Source organism: Homarus americanus, unplaced genomic scaffold (assembly GCF_018991925.1).
Source record: "Homarus americanus isolate GMGI-L3 unplaced genomic scaffold, GMGI_Hamer_2.0 scaffold52806, whole genome shotgun sequence".
Taxonomy (NCBI): domain Eukaryota; kingdom Metazoa; phylum Arthropoda; class Malacostraca; order Decapoda; family Nephropidae; genus Homarus; species Homarus americanus.
Window position 1 is genome coordinate 5,996,705 of NW_024720773.1, and position 27,729 is coordinate 6,024,433.

At 37.1% G+C, this 27,729-nt stretch overlaps 1 protein-coding gene across 13 annotated transcripts in view; it reads right to left on the reverse strand.

The window, feature by feature from the left end:
* Window positions 1-9,042: 9,042 nt before the first annotated feature.
* LOC121860936 (RNA-binding protein lark-like) overlaps window positions 9,043-27,729 on the reverse strand; it is a 35,211-nt gene continuing 16,524 nt past the window's right edge. For 11 of the 13 annotated variants that reach the window (XR_006087953.1, XR_006087955.1, XR_006087956.1 and 8 more), the window contains exons 7-14: window positions 24,482-24,688; window positions 23,702-23,869; window positions 22,221-22,439; window positions 19,970-20,049; window positions 15,853-15,882; window positions 14,089-14,201; window positions 9,660-9,689; window positions 9,043-9,449 (exon numbers count right to left, since the gene is read on the reverse strand). Coding sequence is in view for 2 of the 13 variants with exons in the window: in XM_042358328.1 (XP_042214262.1) it covers window positions 9,419-9,449; window positions 9,660-9,689; window positions 15,853-15,882; window positions 19,970-20,049; window positions 22,221-22,439; window positions 23,702-23,869; window positions 24,482-24,688 (765 nt within the window). In the remaining 11 variants the exon portion in view is untranslated. The remainder of the gene's footprint in view (window positions 9,450-9,659; window positions 9,690-14,088; window positions 14,202-15,852; window positions 15,883-19,969; window positions 20,050-22,220; window positions 22,440-23,701; window positions 23,870-24,481; window positions 24,689-27,729) is intronic. The other 2 variants (XM_042358328.1, XM_042358329.1) reach the window with 2 other exon arrangements.

The following is a 27,729-nucleotide window of genomic DNA, read 5'->3' on the forward strand; positions in this document are numbered from 1 at the left end:
TGTTTAGTCTATTAACACCTGGTTCACCAGTGTTTATTTCACTTATTGTTAGCTCCATGCCATTTCCTTAGGTAACACATCCATGTGAGGGATTCACAAGAGAATTCATTCCCAACTTCTTTTTTGCTCCCATTTTGTCACTAATTTTGTTTTCTTGAACTCGGAAATAGTTTGGGGGACTTCTCCCTATGGTATAGTGTCTTAGTGTGGCATATTACCTTCTGCAGATGATTTCCAGAGAAGGATAATTTTACTCCAGCTGTGAGTTTGGGTTGTGATCCAGCCTATACTGTACCATGTATAATCTAGTCGTGATGACTGTTGCTTGAACCCTTAGTTGTGTAGGAATGCAAATTGTTATGCAATGAGTTGGTGTCTGCCAGTCTCAATCACTACATTCATCAAACATACCATACATGGACTTAATTGTATTAAATTAGCTAATCCCAGGATAGGATTAAACTTCCTGTTTTTTCCAATTTCCTTGGTACTAGAGTGAGAAGTGATGCTCTGTCCATGGTCAAGGAATGAATTCTGCTTTCTTCTGATTTTTTTTCCCTCTCCTGGTCCAGTGGCCATTGCGTTATTGTGTGATTCTCCCCCACCCCCCCAACTGAACATCTCTGAAACGATGGATGTGTTATCTCAAGCAGTGTTATAATTTGTTACGAAGAATTGTTTTGTTGATGCTATTTTGGGACCAGCTCACAGTGGTTACAAAGTGAGTTAACTTATAGTATGAATTATTTATTCAGTGAATAAAAATTTAATTAGTGGTTTGTTAAGAGTATCACCTTGAAGAGATGTCACTGGTGACCACCATTTACCACTCCATACAACCTTGGCAAGACTGGCTGAAAGACCTGTTATGCATTCACCTCTCATTGCTTGGTGTTTCTACTTTAGACATATTAAGCTATAGTCCTTCATTGATTCACTTGAAACAAAGATGGCATAGTAGTACATGGGACATAGCTTGTTTAAGTAAAAGGACAACAAGACAACAAGTTGTACAGTATTTGATGTGTTATAATAAGAATTTTTTGATCAGTTGCAGTTTGCCCGTGTGTCTTCTTAGAAGAATGAAAATCCTGTAAGCAATTACTCGACCCAAAAACTAACAAAAAATTTAATGTATTTCAGAATAAATTACCCATAGTTGACAGTCTTCCGAAGTACGATGCAAGTAGAATGGAAGTGGAGTTTAAGAAGCAAATAAATTTGTCTCTAAAGTTATCAAAGGAAGAATTTTGCACGGCAGTAAATAACGGTATGTTGGTAATTAATTCTCCATATACTAACTGCTCTATGTATTAATGTCCTGAAACAAATTGACAGTGGAAAAACCTTGAAAGATAATCGTCTATAAATCATGAGACGGTAACTTATTTGCCAATTTGATTTAGTTTACCTGATCATTTTCAATACAATAGATCCTTGATATTCTTTAGGGTTGACCTATAAAATAGGGACAAATACTGAAATGACTTTCAGTGCAGAATTTGCCCTCTTAAAAATGATTGGAATAAGGTGGGGTTACATAACTATTTGTTTGTAATATGGTCTGTGTGATGAAAGGGGGGAATATTCTATCATAAGAAATAATGTATTAAGGGGGTTAACATCCCAGATTGTTCCCACTTAATCCAACGACATCCAAACAAAGAATAAACAAGTCAGTACCTTTAAATTACTGTACAAATTTTAATGCACACTGAACATTATCTGACCCTCTGCCTCATTATTTTTTCACTGAAAGTTAAGTAGCCAATTTAGCTCTTTGTTTGACTTTGCCCTATTTCTTAATTGTGGAAGGAACAGTGGTAGGAGGCTGTCTTAGCCTGCGGGTGATGTTAGCTGAATATTCACCGCTAATCTCTCGAAACTTTGTAACTTTAACTCAAATGCTCTACTTTTTCTATCCCTTTTACACTTATGTTCACTTGTTCACTCTTTGCATTTAACACATGCTATTGTAGGATAAAATGCACACAAATCACGAATAAAGTGTTTACAGAACAAAGACCAAACTAAACACTGATGTTGGTGTGTAACTATACACAGGAGGTTCACATTTTATAAAAAACTATTAATGTACAGCTATATCATAAAACTTATTTTCAGTGCAAATCCACCAGATAGTAATATAAATTCTTACACCCCATATTGGGTAATATGGGTGTTTATTCATCTTGGACACGTAATGTGCAGACATAACGAGCTTAGATAAGCTTCACTGTAATTTTCCTTCCTTGCATATTTTATTTAAAAAAAAAAAAAAACCCTCACAAGCCGGAGGCGTAGTGCAAATCTCACCCCATCTAGGCCGATGATGCTACATGCATTATCCAATTGTATTTTTTTATTTCTTAGTTGAGTATTTTGAATTTGATGCTGCATCACTCCTCCCACTCTGTGAGACACTGCAGCCAATGGACAAACAACAGTGGCCGGAACCTAATCACTCCTGGGAGACGCATTCTCCCCGTACCTGTCTTAAACTCGCCGCCCCCCCCAACTTGGCCCTCTGAGACAGACATGTCTGATGCATTGTCAGCATTTTAGGGTATTTCTCAGATTCTTTGTGATTTCCTGTTGCATGTATATTAGTGATGGAAGGTGGACACACTGTTGCAGGATTACAGTGGTAGTGACAGTGATGTAGTTGACTCACCTGCTGTTGAAAATTTTGAAAGTGACAATGGTAATAGCAGCAAAACAGATTGGCCACTTGGACAATGTGTTTGTAAACAATTCCATCACCACCACCGTGAAAGTACTGTATCCCAAACCATACCCCATCACAAGTGGATGGTGGGAAATCTGAATTGGAACTCGGTTGTCTTTGAATGAGTACAATACAGTTAGTCAACCCTCACTTTACGCAGTTAATGTAACCCACAGGGTACCGCGGAAAGTGAGAAACGCGTAAAGTGAATAACATAACATATGGGATTAAATGAAATAGAGACCAGCTGACCCCCAAACTCCACTTTTTCCAACACAATACCTATGTTCTAGTAAAAATAACATCTTAATTTTATGATGGTACATGCACACAATTAATACTTAAGAGAAATAGAGAAATACAGTCGCCAAGTTAATGTCCATTCAAATAATGGACTCAACTCCCTCCCCCTCTTCTCACACTACACTCGCTGGCTCTTCCCTCTGAGAAATTTTGGGGGAAAACCAGGTATAGTAATAAATAATACCTCAAACTAAAGTTAGGATAATATAATTGACATTGCTGGATTCCTTGTAAGACCAGGAATATTTTGAATACAAATGTCATATATTTTGCACAAAAGATAACATATTTACTCAGAGTAAACATTATATCTAAAATTTGTATGTCTAATGCAAAATCTATGATGTTTATATTCAAAATGATCATCAAATTGTAAGAATTCCAGCAATGTAAATTATATTCTGGCCGGGTAATTTGTATGAATTTTATGAGCTAAAACAAATATCTTCAGTTAATAAAAAAAAAATATTCTTCACACCATGGTGCCAGGTGGTCGGTCGCCGGTCCCTCCCTCCTTCCCACCCCCCACCAAGCCTCCCTACCAGATGAATGTGTGGGAATACCAGACTGTTTACCTTTTTAGTAATAAATAATAAGTCAGACTAAAGTTAGGATAATATAATTGACATTGCTGGATTCCTTGTAAGACCAGGAATATTTTGAATATAAATGTCATATATTTTGCACAAAAGATACCATATTTACTCAGAGTAAACATTATATCTAAAATTTGTATGTCTAATGCAAAATCTATGATGTTTATATTCAAAATGATCATCAAATTGTAAGAATTCCAGCAATGTAAATTATATTCTGGCCGGATAATTTGTATGAATTTTATGAGCTAAATAAAAAAATTTTACTTCACCCGTGTAAAGACCCCGCGGAATGTGAGCATCCTGGGTTCTGGCAGGGCACCGTGTAAACGTGGAAACGCAGAATGTGGGACCGCGTAAAGTGAGGGTTGACTGTATTTGAAAATGATTTGTAATGGGTTTTTTCAAAAATTTTGGTTGAACGAATTACAGATAAACGAGGTTCTCCTGTATTCAGTATATAATTTTATATAATACTTTCATGAATGTATATACAGTACATACTTCACTTTAACGAGTTCCACAATAACGACAGTTATGAAATGCGACTTCTCAACACATTAACGATATATAGTGGTCCCTCGATTAACGAAATTTCGGTTAACGAATTACCTCCCATAAGGATCTTCAATTCGGTTAACGAACAAAACTTCAAGTAACTAAATCCTTACGAACAACACGTTTTGTTGTAAGCATTGGCTAATGGGCTTAGTCTGCCAATTCAGTAATCTGTTCTATGTTTACATTTGTTTCCAGTGGGGTAAATATCAAGAAAGTTATGCTTTAATATTTTTTCATTTTTTATATTAAAATTATTAGTCATTTTAAAATTTCGTTAACATATTGATAATATATGCAGTACAGGGAACTAGTTTTTTGTGCGCCCATCAGCAGTTTGACTCGGCCAACAGGCGTCAGTCTGGCTTTGTTGACAGTGGAGTGAACATCTATTTTGTTGGTGTCTTGAATATTTTTACATTTAAATTATTGGTCATTCTGAAATTTAGTTAACATATTGATAATATATAGCGCAGTGCAGTGTTGCTTTAAATAAAATAATCTTGAACTACACCTAGTGAACTTTAAATTTTATGGGTGAAATGATGGCATCAAGCATGGGTCCCCTGAAAGGTGATTTCTCCTCCATCCCCACTTCCTTCTCTCCCACTTCTAATTCCCATCATCATCATCATCAACCACCAGGAACCTTCTACATACACACCTCAAAGTAAGTGTACTTTACTGCATTTTTTTTTACTTTGTATGTACTTTTCGGTAAGCTGGAACCAATTACCCAATATCCCATTGAAACAATGGATTCTGTTAACGAAATTTTTGGTTAACGAATGACCCTGTGGAACAAATTGTGTTCGTTAACCGAGGGACCACTGTATTTCAACACAATAACGACAGTCATGAAATGCGACATCTCAACACATTAACGATACATTTCAACACAATAACGATTAGTAGTGCAAGTTGATAGTAATTCTGGGCGGCCATCTTGATGACGTCAGCGAGCAGGGCGGTTTGTTTTGATCATTGTGTGTCAACAGGCATGGTGTAACCTACTAACTTACCTGTGAGTCGACATTCAAGAGGGAGATGACGGCACTATTGATGATAATGTTCAAGATTTACCTGTGTGTGTGTGTGTGTGATGTTAGATGATTCATCACTAGACTTCACAGGCTTTGAGACTGAAGGATCAGTTGGTGGTGGTGCTGGGGAAGCAACGCAGTGTAAGAGTGTGGGGACGGGGGCAGGGGGCCACTTAACACCACTCACCTGCCTCGAATGGCAGCAAACAGTCTCATTAAGCAGTTTAGTGAGTGTCTAAAGGTTAGTTATTAACTCTACATGTGGTATTAATGTGTGTGTGAATAAGTGGTTGTAATTTTTTGTGGGGTTTATAGGAGGTGAAAGTGTCTGAGGGCTGGTACCAATTGACCCATTTAGCATGTAAACTATACTCGACAGATTAACAGTTTTCACTGTAACAACCGTTTTCGTGGTACCAATTAGTCGTTGAAGTGAAGTACAGACTATTTATTGTACCTGTTGGTGACTTGTTGCTCCGTAGCTCTGTTGGGATGTGCCCCCAACTACATGCTCCTCTAAGTCACTCCATTCCTTCATTTTTATTATTTTATCAACGTGCATATTATGCAGTGTGGAGTGTGTCTGTCTGCAACTCATGTACAATATTTTTATACAGATGACTACGGGAGGGTAATGGCTTGTTTGAGTAGTGGTGATCTTCCTGATGTGGATTTCCAGTTACTCTTCCTTGCAGCTGCCAGACGTGGTCAGAGAGATATAGCTTTACTGTTGGCAACATGTGTTCCTGATCTCTCGGTTCAAGATGAATGGGGAGAAACTGCACTGACCATGGCAGCAAGACGTGTAAGTTCATTCAGATATTGTAATGTACAGTATTAGGTCAGGAATACTTTTTATGGTTCAGTCTTCTCAGCGCTCCTTATTTTAATTTTGCTTGATCACCTAAACAGTCTTCTTATGCTTTCAGGGTGATATCTGGTTTGCATATCATCTTCTAGTTCTGGGTGTTCCAGTGCATGAACAAAACAATGAGAAACAATCTGCAAGGGATGTTGCAGCTAAATATCATCAAAAGCACTTCCTTGTATTTTGGGAGATGTATAAACAAAAGGGTGACCCATATTTACAAATAAAGTACGGAGATAAATAATACTGTATGTATTAGTCACGAGCATTGATAAATTGCACTTTTTGCTTATAATGTATCAGCGGTTTATTTTGAAAATACATTTTCATTTAAATTACACGTCTCCACACATCGTATATTAATAATAATGATTACAGTAAACCATCTCAATAACAGACTTATCAATACTGTACTAGATATTCCCAATAATGAGCATCTTTTTCATCCATATATTTAGTAACTTTATCTACTATTGACCAGACTCGGCACTTCAAATTATACAATATTTACAAGACCATGTGTCAAATAATGCGCTGGTCTTACATAGTGTTAAACATTTTAATATTACCTTCAAGCACTATTAATATATTTTATAATTTATCATTTTCAATACAAACCCATAATATAATAGATTTATGCATATTATGGGTCTGTACATTTTGATAAAAATAATTCATAAAATATATTAGTAGTTTTGTACATTAATAAAATGTTATTCTAGGAAATATTGTGTTTAACCTATGATCAGTGTGTTATTTGCTATCATTCTGTAAACATTATCTCAAAATTTTTTGTGCATTTTATCCCAATATCTCTGTTACTCTGTCAGCTTTATGCCATTCTAGCAAAAGGAAAGTACAAGTACTGAACCCCCATAAAGGAAAGTCAGATTTCTAAATACATGTACTTTAAAATATTCAATACCAATTATAAGATGTGCATTTTGATGGTAGGGAAAAAGTAACTTTCCCAATAAAAGAATCCTCTAAATTATGGAGAGGGCTTATACAAATAAGTTTAGTAATGAGAGGGTTTACTGTAGTAGTTTACTTTTTGGTAATTTCATTACTGCTTTGTGATACAGTAGTCTTATAACTGTGTAGAGAATTGGTTGTTATGGTATGCAACAATCAGCCCAGGTCAACTTTACACATTTTTTTAAGTTGTATATCACAAAAGTATGAATCGGGTAAAAAAAAAATTAGCAGTGAAAAAATGGTTTTAGAACTTAAATACCCTCTCATACATTAAAAATAGATACAAATTGTAGTAGTCACAAATTGTATATAAAACATGAGATATTCAAGGAGAGAGGAAAAATACTGAGAAATATAAACTGTTTATTGGACTCCGCTACATAAGACATCTGTAGGCACCCCCAGTGCCTACAGATTAGCCATCATACTGAGAATCAGGAAAGACATTGCATTAACATAGAGTACGTAATAGCGTGTATGCCGAGTTTTAATTGGCTGTGACTTAGTGTTTATCTTTAATTATGGTTTAATTTTCTATTCATTAAATCTTGTATATTGTAACATAGTTTGTTGTTCTTTATTATTACAACTTTGCAGGTGTATTGTAGAACATTCCATGTGCAAATTAAAATGTACTGTTCAAAAAGATGAAACTGTATGCCAAAGTTAGTCGCAAACATTTCTACACATTTGCTTCTTTCTCTTTTATCATTGCTTGTGTACAGTACAGTACTTTATATTAACTCAAATGGGTTAAGAAAACTACTTTATTTAGAAAATTTTGTCACTTCTCTTTAAAGAAACACTTTCAAAGTTTAAGTGGTCAACGTGTGAGTATGAAGATAGGGTTTGGTAATAATTTAACTTCTTTGAAGTTGTTAATTGTAATTCTTGCCTGTGTGATGTTGATAAATTTTACTGAGATAGTTTTAATGGTAGAAAACTGTAAGGAGATAATGGCTTAAGACCATTTTTAAGAGTTTTATAAAAAAGAAAGAAAAAAGGGTAATTTGTTTTGGGTATTACAGTATTAATTTTTTCGTTGTTACCGACTCGGAATTAAGCATCCATTACTATACTTTATTTTATTGTCCTTGCCACTGATCGGCCTGTTAGCCACTTAGGAGGTCAGTCAGTCACACCTCTGTTATACACTGTTGGGAAGTACTGGGCATGCACTGACTCCAGAACAAACTAAATATTTTGACAAGTACAATACTCACATCTTTCACTAATTTTTATGAAGAAATAAATTTTGGAGTTGTCAATATGTTCTTTATTTACTTTGAATATGATTCATTTGGACAGCCGGTTTCTATGGCAGTAAAAGAAACACAGACTCAAGAGAGAAATTTATTGCAAAGAACTTTGTCAAAGGAATGAACAAAGTGTGTATACCATGCACTTGTAAAGATCCTGCATTCAAGTTCATTCTACCATTAGTCAGTTCTAACTCGTCACCACAATGTGAGCCCAGACCATGCTTCCTGCCTTGGTGTTAATGTTTGGGTTTAAAGTGATTTATGCTGCTTTTATTGTCTTGTTTTCCTGTCTGTCTTTGGGAAGTATGCTGGCCTCCTTCCACCTCGGCAGATGTCCTGTGATGTTTGACGTCAGCCATATGCTCCCTTCTAGTAACCAGTCCCCCTACCCATCTCACCATAGTAAGACTTCCCACATGAGCCACATAGTATTCTGTAAACCATGTTGTCCTCCTTTGGTGCACAGGATACCATGTGGCTCATGTGAGAAGTCTTGTTATGGCGAGATTAATGCATGGTATACACATCCTATGCAATAATATTCTGAGTGTTTCCTTTGTTACCATATACAGTGACCTTAAATTTATTTTTATTTTTTTCCAACACAACCTAACAGTTGTATGTACTGGATTATTTTATTCATAAAACAATTTTACGATACAGTATCGGGTTACTGCAGGCTTTCAAAGTTAGTAAAAAACATCTGTATAAATTCTGCTTTTATTCATGATAATTGTGTACCAGTCATAGCATGTAGCCTACATTACATAGAAAATAATAAAAATTAAACTTAAGAAATCCTGACTAATCCTAACTGAGAAGGCTGAACGATTTTAGTAACTAACACTGGAAAAAAATCGATTGAATTTAGTATATCATTTAGAGGGTAATGACATTGGGGTTATCATAAATGTGCTTCAGGAGCCCATCCCAGGTAGTATGACAAGTGTGGCACGGCATTGCCATGACGAAGCCGACACGGACGCTACAACAAATGTTACAAATATACAGTGACCCATTACTACGGTGTCCGCACCAACGATCGGAGGTTCGGCAGCGACATTTCCGGGATACGTGAGCGCTTAGTACGGCCGACGGTCAGATGGGGTGTAACTGCAGCAATAAGGAGGGGGAGGGAATTAGTTCTAACTTGTTCCCTCCTGCAGAATGTAAGTTCCAAGAAAATAAACAAATATAAAAACTGCTTGACATGCCTATGAAAACTAGAAATACGTACCCTCATGAATGTGAGAACTGACAATATTATTAGATTCCTAAACAAAAAAAATAATTAAAATGGACTGTTATCTACATTGTACTCACCTCCGCATTGATGGAGGTGGAAATGGAGGTCTGCAACAGAAATTATACATATAATAGATTGCAAATGTCTTATTATGGTTAGTAAATCACCCTACCTATAATTCTACCTAGCATACACTATTTAACAAATTTAATCGGTCAATTAAATCTAAAACATTATTTCTATAATGTGTACAGTAACTGGAGAAAGTAAAATAATTTAAGAAACTCGGAGGCAGCATGATGGGAAACAAATATTAAGAAGACTATGAAAATCGGTAACTAAACACTGTAGCTTTACATTTTGGAGTGTCCAGCACCCCTGGGTTAAAATTCATGGGCAATCATACTGCATGCTGAAGTAACACCAAGAGTCCAGAAAAAAAAAAATGTATATATATCGCTTTTAACACTGTCAGGTGTGGCCCAGACATCCAAGGCTGCAAAAAAAAAAAACAAAGAAATGGCATGGAATCAGGAGCTGAAGCGGGCCTACTTTAAAATTTCCAGCATCAAACCAGAGCCGAGTTAAATAAATAAATTTTCCACACCATACTAATGTCTTATTAATTTTTGGATAAAAAAAATACTTTTCTCTCGGAATTTGAATTTCATGGATTTGTTTAACCGAGTACTTCCAGGTTAACGCACAAAAAATCAACTCGGAAAATCATAGCTGGCGAGAAATTATCATTGAAAATTTTCATAAAATTTTCCAAGGGTCACTAGGACCACTAATTACTCCGCTATCAAATTCTGGACCATATATTCTTTATCAGCACCTTCAGGAACACTACTTATGCTGAGATTTTTAACAATTCCAGTGATCAAGATTTTTGGCAGAAAGGGCAATCTGAAATAATACGCGCAGAGATTTCCGGGTGTGGAGACAAATTTCCCCTCCCTGCAATTTTTCCAGATACTGTAGAGTAAACCCTTGATTTAATGGACTAGTTGGGGGATGGCCGGTCCGTTAATGCTGAAAGTCCATTATATCCGGATCTGGAATAATAACGGACTTGGTCCATTATGTACCATCATAGTGCAAAGTGACTACGATTCGTTTACCAAGCTCGAGGGGCAGTTCACTTGCATGGTTAAGCACAGTTGTGTTCCCTCCCCTTTCCAGGAGAAAAAATTTATATAAGGAGCATCTAACACAACTACAGTAAACCTTCAATTTGAAATTTCATATAACTGCATGGATATGGTCTCGGAATTTATTATAAAATGACTCGAAAATGCCGAGTTATATAAATTGATCTGGGAAAATCTTGGCATATTTGGCCGTGTGGGTAATGACCGCTGCACTCCACGTTTGGTCAGTCTGATGTTTATTATTGTTGTGGTTGGGTGCACGCTGACTCACTCCACCCAGTACATAGATGCAGAAAGGGCGGGTGCTGGAGCACCCCAATATTTTAGGTATAATGTACTACACATTGCATCGCAGAGTATCTACTAGAATTAATATTTAGCACTCCTTGGAAAAATTTGGTTCCTGCGGTACTAACTCATTAACAACCAACAACCTCCCCCATTCATGTCAAGTCACTGTATGCAGAACATCTCCACTATTAAGGCAACTTCAATGTTATAGACTATTTAATTTACAGTTCAATTAGTTTTTATTCAAATTCCAACTATCTGAATCTTCCAGGTATCCCAACTTTGTCCCCTTTGGTAAAAATTCTAATTTAGTCCAACAATCCAAATGCAACTGAAGTCATTTAATCATGTGTCTGACACCGGTAGTGCTATAACCACTTAAAAAAAAAACTGATGTGATAAACACTAAAATTGATATATAGCATATCATAAAATACAATAACACGTATTTTACGTACAAAAAATAGCTCATTCTGCAATGAAACCAGTCGAGTTAACCAGCTGAATACAAGTAAGATGTGACTGGCTTGGGTGATTCAGTCACGCAATTCAGCACATTGAGTTGCCTTCACATACATTCACCTCAAACACACACACACACACACACACACACCCCCTACCTATCTATGCTCTTATTTTTCTTATTTTATAGTTTTATATTATATTTTCTTTAGAATAGCTACTTTAGAATATTTTAATATTTACTCTTTTGCTCTGTATTACAGAAAATGGTTTTACTAGGTGTGTACTATAATATCCTGAGTGATATAATTTACATGTTTATTTACATCCTCAGACTTTAATTATACACAGAGAAAACAATTATTTTTGCTAAAATTTATTCTTTATTTTGTATGTGACCAAATTACAATAGCGTACATAAGTGTCGCACTGTTTATGTAATATTTCCCCTCCATCACCTACCATGACCCTAAGTTAACTACCATGCCTCTAGCCTACTACAATGCTTCATTCTTCACCTGCAGTGCTGGTAAGTGTTACTTTTTTTACATTTAATAATTACATGTACAATCAAAGACAAAAGTCGTGTCGTGGTTTTGTCCGAAGATTAAATATAACTCGTGAAACATTATGAGAGCCCTACCACAAGACAGAGCGCACCAAAAGTTTAGCCCTTCGGCATATGTTTTCACCAAATTTCACGACACGACTTTTGTCTTTCATTGTACACATATATGGGTTGATAATTTTTTATTGTTGTATTTTTGTAGGAAGGGGAAGTGGCCTGATAGGTTGGAATTTGGGATAACTCGGCAAGGCCAGAGCCCCATATGTGCCGAGTTATCGAGGGTTTACTGTACTGTATATGCAAGGGTTGTTCATCAATACCACTATCATTCTATTCCTGGTTGTTTAATGGCTAACTATAACACCTTTCAGGCATATAACTCAATAAATGTCTCTGTCAAGGGTGTGAAGTGGTGGTGTTAATGTCTTGGCTGGTTGGGTTGCATGTCCCCAATTTCCCTGCTTACAAATATTTATGGCACTCGATACACTTGGGAATTTGGGTATTTATTTTAAATACAAGCATATACAGTCAATCCTCGACTATGACGGGGTTAGGGACCAACGACCAGGTCGTAAGTCGAAAAGGTGAAAATAATACAGTGGTCCCTCGGTTAACGAGATTTCGGTTATGGAGTTACCTTCCATAAGATTCTTAACTTCGGTTAACGAGCAACGAGTTTCTTACGAGCCGACAACATGTTTTCGCTTGCATTTGGCGGTCCACCAGCTGTAGTATTAATCCGCCAATACAGTAATCGGTTCTAGGGCTCATATTCCTTACCATTTTAGTAAATATCAAGAAGTTTATACTATTCAATAATTTTAAAAGTTTAATATTAAATTTTTTAGTCATTTTAACAATTATTGAACATAATTGAAGGTAAGGAAACTAGTTTTATGCTCGCCATCCAGCCTGTCAACACACCAAACAGGCGCCAGTCTCTGTCTTTTCAGTGGAGGTAACATCTTGCTTGAGACTCTCTTCAACTAAATGCTTTTTTCTGTGTTTGCAAGCAAATTATTGGTCATTTTGAAATTTATTTTACATATTGACAATATATAATGCAGTGCAGTGTTGATTTAAAGAAAATAATCTTGAATTACACCAACAGAACTAAAATTTTATGGGTGAAATGGCGCCATGGGGTGACTTCTCTTCCACCTCAATGCCTTCTCCTCTCCCTTCTTCTCCACCCCCATTCTAATTCCCGTCATCATCATCATCCAGGAGCCTTCTACATACACACCTCAAAGTAGGTGTACTTTTCTACCTTTTTTGTTGAATTTAGGTAATTTTCGGTGAGCTGGAACCAATTACCCAAAAAACCCATTAAAACAATGGTTTCGGTTAACGAGTTTTTCGGTTAACGATCAACTTTCTGGAACGGATTGTGCTCGTTAACCGAGGGACCACTGTACATAGAAAATCTAAAATGGGTGTCTCTTTTTCTTCTCAGCACCACGAGAACTCCCATTTTACGCTTGCCAGCCATTTTAAAGGGAATTACAAACGAAAACTTTTTTAGCACACAGCGCGATCACTAACGTCGGGACTCGAAAATACGTAATTTTAAAAATATTTTATACGACTGCGGTGGTCGTATGTCCGGGTGGTCGAAAGTCAAGGAGTACCTGTATTGTTTTCATGCTTGTATGTTTTAAAATACCAAAATTCAGTAGCTGCATCAAGTGCCATAAATATTTATGTAGTATGAGCAAAATAATTTTTTGTATACAAAGTTGCAGCATTTTTTTATTTTGCATCAGTGGGGTCTCATTTTAACCGGCCGATTGGTTGAAATGTATAGTTAAAGCATACACGGAAAGCCATGGGTAGTGATCTTTCGCTTATTTAGGCTAATTCGACAAAAAGGGAGCTCTGAGTCACTCAAATTACTGAAAAATCCGGTGCTTGAGAGATGATGAGTGCTGGCAACGTTGATTCAACAAGTTTTGTTTAATATTAAATGTACTAGAGGGAATATTTTCTTAAGAACATGACAAATTTATCGAGTCAAATCATACATACACAATAGTACACTACAAGATGAAAGTAGAGTAGCCTAGACCCACATACGACACTGGACAGTGAAACATTGAGTGCGGCTGCTAACATCGCTTCCACCCCTCGCCCGCCAATTCCTGCGTGTACGGTGGGGGGAAATTTTAATATTAATTATCTTCCAAACGCAGTTAATGGGTGTCTGATGTGGTTAAATAGTACAGCAGTGTCAGTTTGAATTAATAAAGCACTGTAAAACCCTGGCTTGGATAAATGATCGGGAGTAAAATTATCACCTACTTTACTGTATATTGTACTCGCCAACAGATGTTGTCATCATGAGAGTGTAGGCAGGCCAAATGGTGGTATGATGATACAGGATGGCCTGCTTTGTCCTGTACCATCTACTGTGGCAACTTGGTGTCCGGGGTTTTTTCTGTATGCAAACGCAGTCTACTCTGCTATGCATGGTACCGTACATATGGAATTCACACTGACAAAAGAATGTTAATTTACAGTAAAAGTACACTGTAATCACTGTTTATGTCTTAACACTACTTTAACATAGTATTCTTGGCTGGCTTATGTCTTGGTATAGTAATGGACAGTACAGTACTGCACAACACAGATTGTATACAAATAGAGCAGTGAGCAAGGGAACAACCATGTAAAATTGCGGCAGACTAAAAATTAAGCACATTATGATACTATGGCTAGAGGGCATTAGCTGGGAGATGCATCAGCCATTCACAGGCATCCTATGAAGTCACATGACAGTCCAGTATTAGCCAATCACAGCGCGTGAGCCTGCAGCCAAAGTTACCCAAGCAGCTAGCCCACCTACGTGATATAGTGATTTTAATGTGTTAAATAGCATTGCTTGTGTGGATTTCTGATGCACAGACGTGTACCAGCACGATATTCCTGCGTAAACTGGGACCCCACTCTATATATACATACATCAATTTCCCCATTAACACCATTTCATTATAACGTTGTTGAAAAAAAAAATTATGAAAATGATAAATGTACCAAAATTTAAAAAATTCAGTATGAAGACACTCAGCACCTGATTGTGATAACAGCTAGCTGTGTAAGCAACCAGCGTGGGCGCCATATTTGTTTGTTATTGTTAGGTGGTTGGTTGATGCTATTCCAACATTTACTTAAAATCCAGTTATAAATTTATTTGAGCCCTAGAACAATGAGTGCCTAATATGCAATGTGCACCACTTCAGTTTGTAGTCACAGAAAGAGGAAAAGTGTTACATTAGAAGTTAAATTAGATGTGGTAAAGAGATTTGAAGGACAATGAGCTGTGGGCGTAGCAAGTGCTGTCGGTTTGCAGCCTACAACTGTAGATATGAACAAATTGTGGAAATACAGAAAATATCGAATCGTACTAAAAGTTTTACTTCATTATCTGCTACAAAGTTAACTTGTAACAGAAGTGGCATTATGGAAAATATGGAAAGAATGCTGAACATGTGGATTGAGAATCAACATCAACAAAACTTTCCATGTTTGTTGCTCTCCATACATGCGAAAGCTTAAGTTTATTTGAAACTTTAAAACAAGAAGGTGATAGTGCTGAAAGTGAAACATTTGTGGCAAGTCGTGGTTTTCAGGAACCTTACAATGAAGTTAATGACGAAATTGGTGTACTGTATATACTGTACAGTAGTTACTAACCCAACTAAGCTACTAGGTATGGTTTGTATGAAGCCCTATAAAATTGAAGTAGGTTAAAATAATCAATATTTATGAAATTAATGTCTATGCCTTACTCACCCACGCAAAGATGGAGGGGGTGGCGGGAAGCTGCAATACAAAACAAGACTGTGATAATTATGATAAAATAACCCCATTTTGAAACTCACACCAAGTCTTGTACTGGCAAAGTGGTTAGCCCTGGTGACATTAATATCTCATCTAGAAAGTATTTAGACAAAAGTTGTTATATAGCAATAGCTCAAATTTCCATCATCATCGTCACTGTCTTATGGCAAGACAGTGTCATTTAAAATTAGTTGGTTCCCTAGTGGTTATTACCATGGACTGGCATCTTGCTAATGTTAACCCCCTGTGTATTGGTCCCCCCTCTCACCTGAATAAAATCATCTGGCCTCAGCCAATTAATATATCAAAAGTGGCATCCCTGTAGTGAAGAAGTTTGACCTCACAAAGGCACAACAGCTGGTGTGCCGAGTATTATGGCTAAAACGTTTTCTTGTATTTTTTTGAGGATCCCATTTTTAAGCACTAATTTAGACCTCTAAAAATCAGCAAAGATTACTTTGTTGCCTTGTATACATAAGATATTATACAAAATATATAGCTTTTCCTACATAAGCAAATAAAATATATTGAACACAGAATTACACTCACCAGAAATTGTAGATCTGTAAGGAACTGTAGGTTGATCAGATAGACAGGTCAGTGCACTATTTATAGCATGAGACATGAGCTCTCTCTCTCTCTCTCTCTCTCTCTCTCTCTCTCTCTCTCTCCATGTTACATGCAAAATAAAGCAAGTCTAGTCTATTTTTTTAGGTTTCTGAATATGTTTCAGGAGGGTGAATATGCACGCATACTATGTGGCCCAATTACAATATAGTACAGTAGTTACAGCATAGTTAATAAGCACTCCAATTACAATGCAGTTTAAATTTAACTGTACAGTATAAATTATATGATGCCATTAAAAGTTTTGGCTGTATAAATTCCAATGTGCCAAATTCTGTATGCAATATAGCATAACTAACCAAAGTTTATATCCTTTGGCATAATTTTCATGAGCAGTGAGTACGTAATCACAAAAAAAACAGATGCCTGACAGTGACTGAAGGTTAGTTTAGGTTAGGTTTATAAAAATTAGATGCCCATTACAGTGACTGATGGTTTGATTAGGAAAGAGATGTTAGGTTAGGTTGATGTTAATTTTGGTGGGCAAACTATAAAAGGTCTTACAATGGCTTATTCTAATCAATGTGTCTGCTCTTCAAAAAGCTTAATTTTTTAAAATATCGTTCACAGACTCTTGAGAAATCCACACGTCTTTTAACTTGACAATTGCCCAAAATTAATTCAATAATGTTCTTTGGGACAATATGAGGCTTAGATCATGGTCTCAGCTGTTATATCTTCATAAAAAATCAAATGCAATAAAAAACAAGAGAACCACAAATGGCAGACTGTAATCCTGAAATCATTAAGAATCAATTTATACACCATCATGTACACTCGCAACAAAACGTATCGGTGCATACTGTAGTGTGAACAATTTGAGACCAGTGACGATAGGTATTGGGAAAGGCGAGTTGTTCCAGCCGTATGTTGGCAGCCCTGGTCAAGTGAAACAAACCGTTATAAATAAGGTCGGGAAGTGATAAATGGACAGTATGAAATATGAGGAGCTCCCTGTTAACAAAATTATTTGTGATACTTGTGAATATTGTCACATTCATTTATGCTACCAAATAAACCACTCAACCTGGTCGTCCTGAGGGGTGGTGCAGCGTGGACGGCCGCTCCGAGACCTGTCGTCTGTAGCGCCAGTTTCGAGGTATTGCCGAATCCATCGTGCAGCGGTGTTCCTGCAGACGCCGACCCGCCGGCTAATATCTGTGATGTCGAACCCTTCGTTATGAAGGGCAATAATAGCTCCTCGTGTTCCCTCTGAGGTTTCCGTATCGTCTGGCATGTGTAGATCTCTACTGCTTCATATTGCCTCTGTTTTATACCCACGTTCACCGAGACCGAATCCTCGCTCATTATTCAGTTGACACAAAGCAACAATCCGAAAAGGGGAAACAAACACACTGATTGTCAGCCATATGGCAACACCTAGTGGAGGGGGTTATGAGAATACACTTACCAACCTTCCCGACATATCACAGTGTATACGTATCATTTCGGAAGTCGTCTATCTCACCCTGCACCGATACTTTTTGGTACGAGTGTACATTGTGCATGGATACTTAAGATATGATTCAGCGACCAGAGCTCTAGTTCCAGCAACTATGACCTTCACCTTTGATCCAGTACAGGTATACCCCGAAAACCAATTGCCTGTTAACTCACTGCTTCACATAACCAACACTTACATTTAGGGAAAATACCCCGGCCAGTTTCATTGATGCCCCAGAGATCCGATGATTAGGAGAAGGGCAGCAGAACTGTTTTGATTTTGCCACCAGAGGGCTGTGTGCACTGCCCTGACTCAGAGTCGTAGATGAGAGAGTTCAGCCAACCAGACACCATGTTTTTATGGAGATGATGAAGAAATTTGCTCTTGTACTGTAGAGGATGATGATGATGAAGTTGTTTATTCAGTAAAATTGTCATTCACGTTTACAATTATGTAAGCATCTTTCCAAACTCAGTGGTAGAGAACCCGAGAAGACTTCCCACCTGCTGAGTAACAATATGGCGCCCAGTTGGCCGAACTCTATCTATGGCTCTGCCCGGACTTATTCCCACCATCTTTGCTCTTGTTTACACTTAATATGTGTCTCTGACTTCAGGTTTTTTGTCATTTCCAACTTCATGTGTTACGCAATCATGCCTAAATGCCCAAGTGTTAGTTCCTTTTGTGCTGGGCAGCTTAATGTAATGTGATAAGGCATAATAAAAGTGGTGATGGACCAGCAAAGATTTGTAGAGACTTGTAATTGCCACCCTAGACCATCTTTACCATTCTCAACACAGGTAAATAATATTCTAGATTTATGCTCTACATTGCTTATTTATGGCTTATTATACTTGCTTTATATGTCTGCTTTATTTTCTTGCTTGACAGTGAGCAGTTCAGAGATACATCTTGGGCAGATGGGAGTTTTTGGAAGGTGACTGGTCCCTAAACCCCTGAATTTTTCTGTTCTTATAGGGTTAATTGCTTCAATAACTGTCGATTCATTAAACAACGACTTTTCCCACTCCCTATATGCGTCGGTTATCAGGATACACCTGTAATCCTAAAAATAATAGGGGCCTCCAGCCTCCCTCTCCTTAGGTACAACAGGTACCTGTGCATATCAGGTTCGTCAGTGCATGAAACCCAGGGTTACAAATGTTGAAACAATCAACTTGACTTCTCAGTAACCCCAAATTCAATACATCATGGCTAATTGTATGGATAAGTTCATCATGCTGCCTCTCACGACGTCTGATAAACTGCGTTCATCACATTGTTTCTCACTTGATGTTAGGTTTCTCAAGAACCATCCAATTACAGTGGGGTATGCTATAACGAATGGATTCTACTACGAATATTCCTATAACGAACGGTTTTACCTATAAAATTGAGAATGCTATAACGAACAAAACTCCTACAACGAATTTTTTTTTTTTTTTTACTAATTTATTGTTTTTTTATGACAAGTATTAATGATATTCTTTATTTCAGGGGTTTAGATGCATATTTATGCACTTTTTTACACTTTTTACAATTTTATATTATATTTTTCAGTGTTAAGTGGTTGTATTCGGGGGCCTGAAACGGATTAATCCTATAACGAACAAGGTTCTAGAACCAATTAGATTCGTTATAGCATACCCCACTCTACATTTTTGGCCAATGTGAGAAACACTGCAACGAGATGTGTCCATACGACCCCTTGGTCAATTTAATAAAGACCTTGTTCTACATAAAGTAAAACACCTGTGTAATACAGGGGTATTGTGTTCACTGGTATGTGAAGGATATATGAGCAATAGGGGTTGGGTGTAAACGGGACGGCCTAGTATGGGCCAATAGGCCCGTTGCAGTTTCCTCCATTCTTATGTGGAAACTGTTTTTAGTTTAAATATCAAATGTCAACTCATATGCTACACCATACCATTATATATTACAGTATGCTTTATGCTGTAGTATAAAAACAAAAGAACAACTACAGGGAGAACTAACCGAGATGGTTGTGGATATCGTCCATGTTGCGGGTAATCGGGATAAGGAAGTACAGGTGGTAAGCGTGGTTCATACATGTCCTGAAAAAATAATAATAATAATAATTACTGGCAAATTAAAAACTGAAAATTTTAGTAATTTTTATACTTTGTTATTATGATGAAAAGATCATTCACCAAATATTTGCTGCAATATCATTAAACATGACTTACCATTTTGAAGCCATGGGCATGAAGAAAGTTATCTGGAAGACTCTACCAAGCGGAAAACCCACTGGCAAAGCCTGGTTGTCCAAGGCACTTGAATAGTTTAGTGACAAGTTGTAAAGGTCAAAGGTCAGTGAAGATTATTGCTAAGCCATCCCCCCAGTCACTGAACAAAGAATGAATTCATGCTTTGAATGCTTTGCCCAAAGGCTAATTCAAAAGCCTATAATATAAGGCTTCAGGTTCACCAGTATGGAACCTACTTTGAGAGTTCATCTATGTCTTCATATCCTACACAATTGTTTCAACCCTGATTTTTTTCCTTTGATAATGAAAACCATTATATCTTCTTTAAAATTTGAGATTTTGTGCTCCATTCCTCCATTTTCAGCCTATGGGGTATCGCTTCAAACAAAGTGGTAAACCTCTATTTGCGATGGGATTAGGTTCCTGAAAACCCCATCACAGGTCGAAATATCATAAATCAAGTTCATTATAACATGAGGTTCAATGGGTATAGGTTCCTGGCCAGTCGGCCACCCATATGTATCACCGTGAAAAAATCTTAGAATACTACTAGCACTACAACACCCACCACATCATTAAGAACAAGTCTGGTAATCATCACATGTCTCCTTCAAGGCTAAGGAGACTCTTAAGGTGGAGTGGAGACACGAACCCGAGTCCCACACAGACACCAGGGAGTGTGAAGAGTGGGAACTGGTGATGTAGCCTTTGTTCTAGCCTTAAAGATGGTGAGCAAAACACTTGCCAGACATTTTCAAAATTACACTTTTCACTTCACTTCAGTCACAAAACATGATAATAATCATGAGGCAATGTAATATTTTTTCTTTTAATTATTATTTTTGTTTATTCCTCACATTCACTGGTACAGTACACGCGTGACACAGTTCATCCGGCCAGTCACCAAGCTGACTCAAGGACATGTCTGGTCGCTGCCTGTATGCCATGATGTCACATAGGGGGTAGGGAGAGTGAGGCTGGCCACAGTCAATGCCTCAATACAGACTGTCACTTCCCACACACACACCAAAGCTCTTCATTTTATAATTTTACAGAATACTGTATACGTACAGTACTATAAAACTCTAAAATGTTATATTGTACAGTGAGTTCTGCTATAACGCGTGTTTTGATAACGCGAATTTGCTCTAACGCGATTTATGAATTCGGAACAATATTTGTATAACGCGAACGCTTGTTTGCTATAACGCTATTTTTGCTTACTATTTCTCCAATTTTGTGGTATTAACTGTGATTATGGTAAAGAAGAATATCTCCAAAAAGCGTTCTGATGATAGAATTCCCGGTGATTATCGTAAAAGAAAGGATATAACACTTGAAGAGAAGCTCGATGTTATCAACCTCAAAATCACCCTTCTCCCCCATCAAGTTACATTCTTATTTTTTCAAGGTAAAGTGTTACATTTACTGTATGATTTCATTATTTGATATGAATGTAACATTTATTTAGACTGTGCTATCCTTTGTGTTAGGCTAACTACTAAATTTTTTCGATTTCGAGTAATCTGCACCTAACCCTATTTTCTCCATAAGCCCTGTTATTTCTATTACGCGATTTTCTATAACACGATATTTTACAAGAACACAATTATCGCGTTATAGCAGAACTACCTGTACTGTACTGTATACAGTACAATATTTCCTTTATTTATACGCCACATTATAATATTGTAATAATGCACACTTGAAGCACACAATCCCCAGTTTTTCCCACTTCCCTCCCGAATTTTTCCCAGGAAGTCGAAGGAAGCTAAATCCAAAATTGCAGATTGTTAAACAACAACAAGTGTTAAAAATTTTAATTCGCCCAGTAAAAATCGCTAAACAATGATACCTCTATAATGGCCTTTTTTCACACTGATTTAGTTAGTGCTCTCTTCTCCAAGAAGGCGTTTGGAGCACTAAGCGAGGTGTTACTGTACTGTATAACTAATACAAAAAATTATTATATATTCTCATCATCTATCTTATACAATAAACAGACAAATAATACTGACCCTGTCTCGTATCATGCGGTCTCTGACATATCTGTGAGGAGGTGGTGGTGGATAAGGTTCATATCGAACAGGTCCAAAGCTGAAGCCCTGGTCTGAGTATCCACCTCCAGCCTGTCTGCCACGTGAAGTTGACTTTTGCACTGTCAGACGCATACCATGCAGCTCATGCCCATCCAATTCTCGAATTGCTTTCTGGGCCTGAGCATCATCATCCATATGCTACAAATTTAAAAATTATTAAATAACTTGAGTCAATACCAGTAAGGCAAATACATTCAGTGAAACAAAGAGGCTAATGCTTACTGACTAGTTCCTCTAGTTTTTAAACTATCAATTATTTGCTGTAAGAATAAACTGGAGCATTTTAATTTTACATCATCAATTAAGAGCTTAACAAAATTTGATATTTATTACCAATAACATATGTCTCCCACTCCCCATGCCATCGACAAAGATCATTCAATACTGGCAGATAGTAGTACACTGGCTAAATTATGACCCACAAATCCTAGTCACATGGCCTTTGAGAAAAGGCCACTCTGGCATCTCTAAATTTTCTATATTAAAAAAAAAAAAAATGAAATAATGAAAGACCCTTCAGCCACTGTGGGCCAAAAAATTATGTAAGGTATGGGGGACCATACACGAAGACCGGGACATTTAACCATGAGTGGGCGTCACCATCACCCGTGTGCCGTATGCACACATACAAAACCAGATCACCCTGAGCTTGTGTGTCACATTTTCATGTTGCTATAAAATTATACATCATTGATCATATAGAATTTATTGTGTGTGTGTGTGTGCATGCATGTGTACACATTAAGAACGTCAAGGCAAAGATATCAAGGTAATAATTATCAGCTCACTCATGTGGATATGCTACCCCCACTCGCCCCGGGCTTTTAGTTAGCCGCGTTGCCAACAGATGGCGTTGATCAGATCTCAGTGGCTCACGTTTTTTTTATCGATAATGGTAGGCGCTTTCCTGTCTTTCTTATATAGTCTTTGGTTTGGGTGGAATCAAGCAAATAAAAATGCTTTAGTCATCCAGATTGACAGACAAAGGCAACATGGCTCATGGCAATAACTCTTCAGCCCCAGAAGCTGACAGGTACTAAGCTACATATGAGATTTCTATTCTGTAAAAGGCACACCCAGGGGCTGTTGGGATCTAGAAAATATACATGGCACCAGTTAAAATATACTACAACATGGTAGTGAAGGAAACACGACTAGGAGATGGAGCTTTATTCCTGACGTTTCTTCACAAGCATTTTTCCTTTGAAAAAGTCTTGTGAAGAACATCAGGAATGAAGCTCCATCTCTTAGTCGTGTTTCCTTCACTACCATCTGTCCACAATGATCAACGTTCATTCAATATCAGTTAAAATCACGACAAGATGGCAATTACATATACTGTAATTAAATCACAAAAATATGATAATGACCAAGAATATGTGGTATTCCAAGATACTTACAACAAATGCATAGTTGGTAAGAATGCCGACCTCTACCACCTTGCCATACTTTTCAAAGAGACTCTTCAGCTCCTCACGTCCACAATTCCTGTGAACGTTGCCAATAAAAATTTTCGGTGTTTGGTTGCCACCTTTCCTAGTACCAGTGGAGGCCTCGGCAACAATTGGCTGGAATGAATGTCAAGCAATAATTTCTAAAAAAAAAAAAAAAATAGCTTTTAAAAGATACCTGGATAATTATAACTTGTTTAGTTTGTTAAATAGTTTTAATTACCTCAATAACATAGTCATAACAAAGTTATTATCTTCAACTAATGCAGAAGAGGAATCTGTTAGTTCATTGTAGCAAATCACACTCCCATGACAGGCAAAAACATTGTACACATTAGTTTGGCAGTGTTGTAGGCACAGAGGGGAGGTAAATATGTGAATGCTGTATCAAAATTTCTCCAGTGATGAAAAGATGTCATCAGTTAGATTTTCAAAATAGGTAGCTACCCTTTGTGTCTGTAATCAACCAAAACCTTTGTAGAGATGTTAAATTTAAAGTAGGCTAGATAATCTTATTTGGCTACAGGATGAGGGATAGAGTTGCTTGCACTGGAAGGTTATTCTTCAGATTACAGTATTGCTTCAGCTGCTGTTAGATTAAGGCCTCCCAGGTACTTTGGTAGTCACTTGTTGTTCTAAATAGGTTTAAGTCACAAAAATAGAGTGAAGTAAACATAAAGGAAGACAAATTGATGATGAAAGATAATATGAAAAAGAATGAATTCGTACCTTTCCACGAAGCATATGACAATTTACTGCTTTGATTGCTGCAAGGCCCTCTTCTTTCTTTTCCATGTGGACAAAACCATAGTTTTTCACAACATCTGCCTCCACCACAGTACCATAAACTTCAAAAACTTCTCGGAGGTCTAAGCTTGTAGTGTGGTCACTGAGGTTCCCAACAAATATCTTGAAGGAATCTCCCTTTGTGGAAGTCTTGATTTCAATGTAGAAAAGTATATTTTTAGTAACATACAGGATAAAATGTCACATACAGTAAAACTTGGCACCATATTTACAGTACAGAGTACTGTACACAAATAATGTTTTAAATATCCGAGTCTCCATCCACTGAGAAATATAGTTACTTTTATCAACCAGCCTAATAGAATAAAAGGAAACACTAATAAGGGTTCAGTGTATAAGAATGAAATCCCAGGTCAAGTAAGAAGTACACAAATGAGTCTGCACCAATAAGGTTGATGGAACCCCAAAAAGAGGTTTAGGTGTTTTAAGAAAGTAAGGATGCACAATGACGCATGAGAAGATGGCTTGTATCAGACATCAACCCACTCAACCATAGGGTTATGCATACAGTACTGTAGTAGTCTAATTTGAATAAAAATGAAAATTCTCTCCCCTTATTTTAAGAGATTGAGATCAATACAGTAAGCATAGTTGGCATTCTAGCCCACAAAAGATGACTTGGTGTCACAATATCGTACATTATCAAGTACCGAGATTAGACTACTGTATGTGATGCTAATTGGATAAAAGGTAACTGAAAACTCAAAAGTTATCTCATGCAGGGGTGTGATAAAAATTAAAATCGGAAGCACATGGAGTCTGCGTTATTCACATACAGGTCCCTGACTTATGAACGTCCACCGATACGAATGGGGTTAAACTTGAAATTTACAGTGTTTTACTTACCTGATGACTTACTTTTTACTTTCATTTACTGTATTTTGTCATATTTCTAATTTTTGTTTTAAATTAAGTGATTTTAGATGCATACAAGGACTTAAGCAATGATATAGTAGGATTTTAAACATTGTTTTGTAAGTACTGTATGCACATAGCATGTGTTCCGACTTACGTACAAATTTGACTTACGAACGTCCTGAGGAACATAACCCGGGGACCCCCTGTACCCATTACTTGCTTATAAGTATAGCAGTTTTTACCACCCAAAAATTTTAATTCGTATGCCAAAATCCGACCTTTGACATTTTGATAAAAAAGCCTGATTTTCTCGTATATCTCTTGTATAATACAACCCTGGCTTTTGAGAAATACTAGGTATAATCCTAGACATATTTTGTAACAAGTTATGAAATTCTCACCAACACATTTTGACCTTCATCACCATAAAAATCTTTTTCTATAACTATAATACACTTGGTAGGTTTGTGAGAAAAGATGTCAGTTGTGTCGCATCTTACGTGTGGGTCACATTCCGAAAAGGGTACATACAGTAAAGCCAAGGATGCGTACGGTCAAAATTACCCTTGAAAATTCCTTAAACACCCATGAAGTACATGGTTATAAATACCTGGCAATAGCGAGTCTGGCGACTCGGCTGGTTGGGCCTATTTCAGTTTAAATGCGCACCACCAAAATGTGCCAAAAAAAAAAAAAATTATCAGTCAAAAACATAAAAGGAATTAATCAAAATGTGTGTAGAAGCAAGTACTGAGGGTGGGAGGAAGAGAGCTTCAGCTGGCGTTTCCTCACTCTGCTACGCTCTCACCGCCTCCTACTAAATGACAACGCAGGATTTTTTGTATTTATTTATTTTTTTTAATCATTCCTCATTTACTGGTACAGTATATATTGTTGTATCCAGCTCTCGACACAGTTCAGGCAGTCACCCAGCTCAGCCGACTCACAGACGTGTGGGGGCCACCGTGGTGTGGGTGTATGCCATGATGTCAAATGACGTATTTAAAGCCCAGTGACCCACTGTTTCATAACACACTTACGTCTCACATATTCTCTTTATTTATATTATTCTCTAGTTTTATATTATATTTTACATATTTCTTAGCCACATTAGAATATTGTAATGATTTTTTCACAACTTTTACAGTTTCATTACAAGGAGCAATATACGAGGCGGCTGGGCTGGCAAGTCGGTCACATACTGTAGTTTATAGTCAAGGCCTTGGCTAGAACCACCTCCATACACGTTCACTTCTCACACAGTATAAACCCTTGTTAACTCGGCATTCGATATCTCGTAATTTCATATAATTCGTCACAGACATGATCTCGGAATATAATATAAAATAATTCTGGAAATGCCGAGTTATATAAATTGATCTGGGAAAATCTTGGCATATTTGGCCGTGTGGGTGACGCCCGCCGCACTCCAAGTTTGGTCAGTCTGATGTTTATTATTGTTGTGGTTGGGTGCACGCTGACTCACTCCACCCAGTACATAGATGCAGAAAGGGCGGGTGCTGGAGCACCCTAATATTTTAGGTATAATGTACTACACATTGCACCACAGAGTATCTACTAGAATTAATATTTAGCACTCCTTGGTAAAATTTGGTTCCTGCGGTCTAACTCATTAACAACCAACAACCTCCCCCATTCATGTCAAGTCACTGTATGCAGAACATCTCCACTATTAAGGTAACTCCAATGTTATAGACTATTTAATTTACAGTTCAATTAATTTTTATTCAAATTCCAACTATCTGAATCTTCCAGGTATCCCAACTTTGTCCCCTTTGGTAAAAATTCTAATTTAGTCCAACAATCCAAATGCAACTGAAGTCATTTAATCATGTGTCTGACACCGGTAGTGCTATAACCACTTTTTAAACAAAAATTGCTGTGATAACCACTAAAATTATTACACAGCATACCATTAAATATAAGAGCACATATTTTATGTACAAAAAATAACTCTTTCCACACTCAAACCTTATCTAAGCGATGCCACAGTATGTGTGTGTGTGTGTCTGCTGTGATGCCACATGGGAGGGAGGGAAGCAGGTGAATCAGCCACGCAGTACAGTGCACTGCCTTCACATACATTCACCTTATGCAGCACACACACACCTACCTATCTATGCTCTTATTTTTCTTATTTTATAGTTTTATATTATATTTTCTTTAGAATAGCAACTTTAGAATATTTTAATATTTACTCTTTTGCTCTCTATTACAGGTGTGTACTATAATATCCTGAGTGATATAAGTTACATGTTTATTTACATCCTCAGACTTTAATTATACATAGA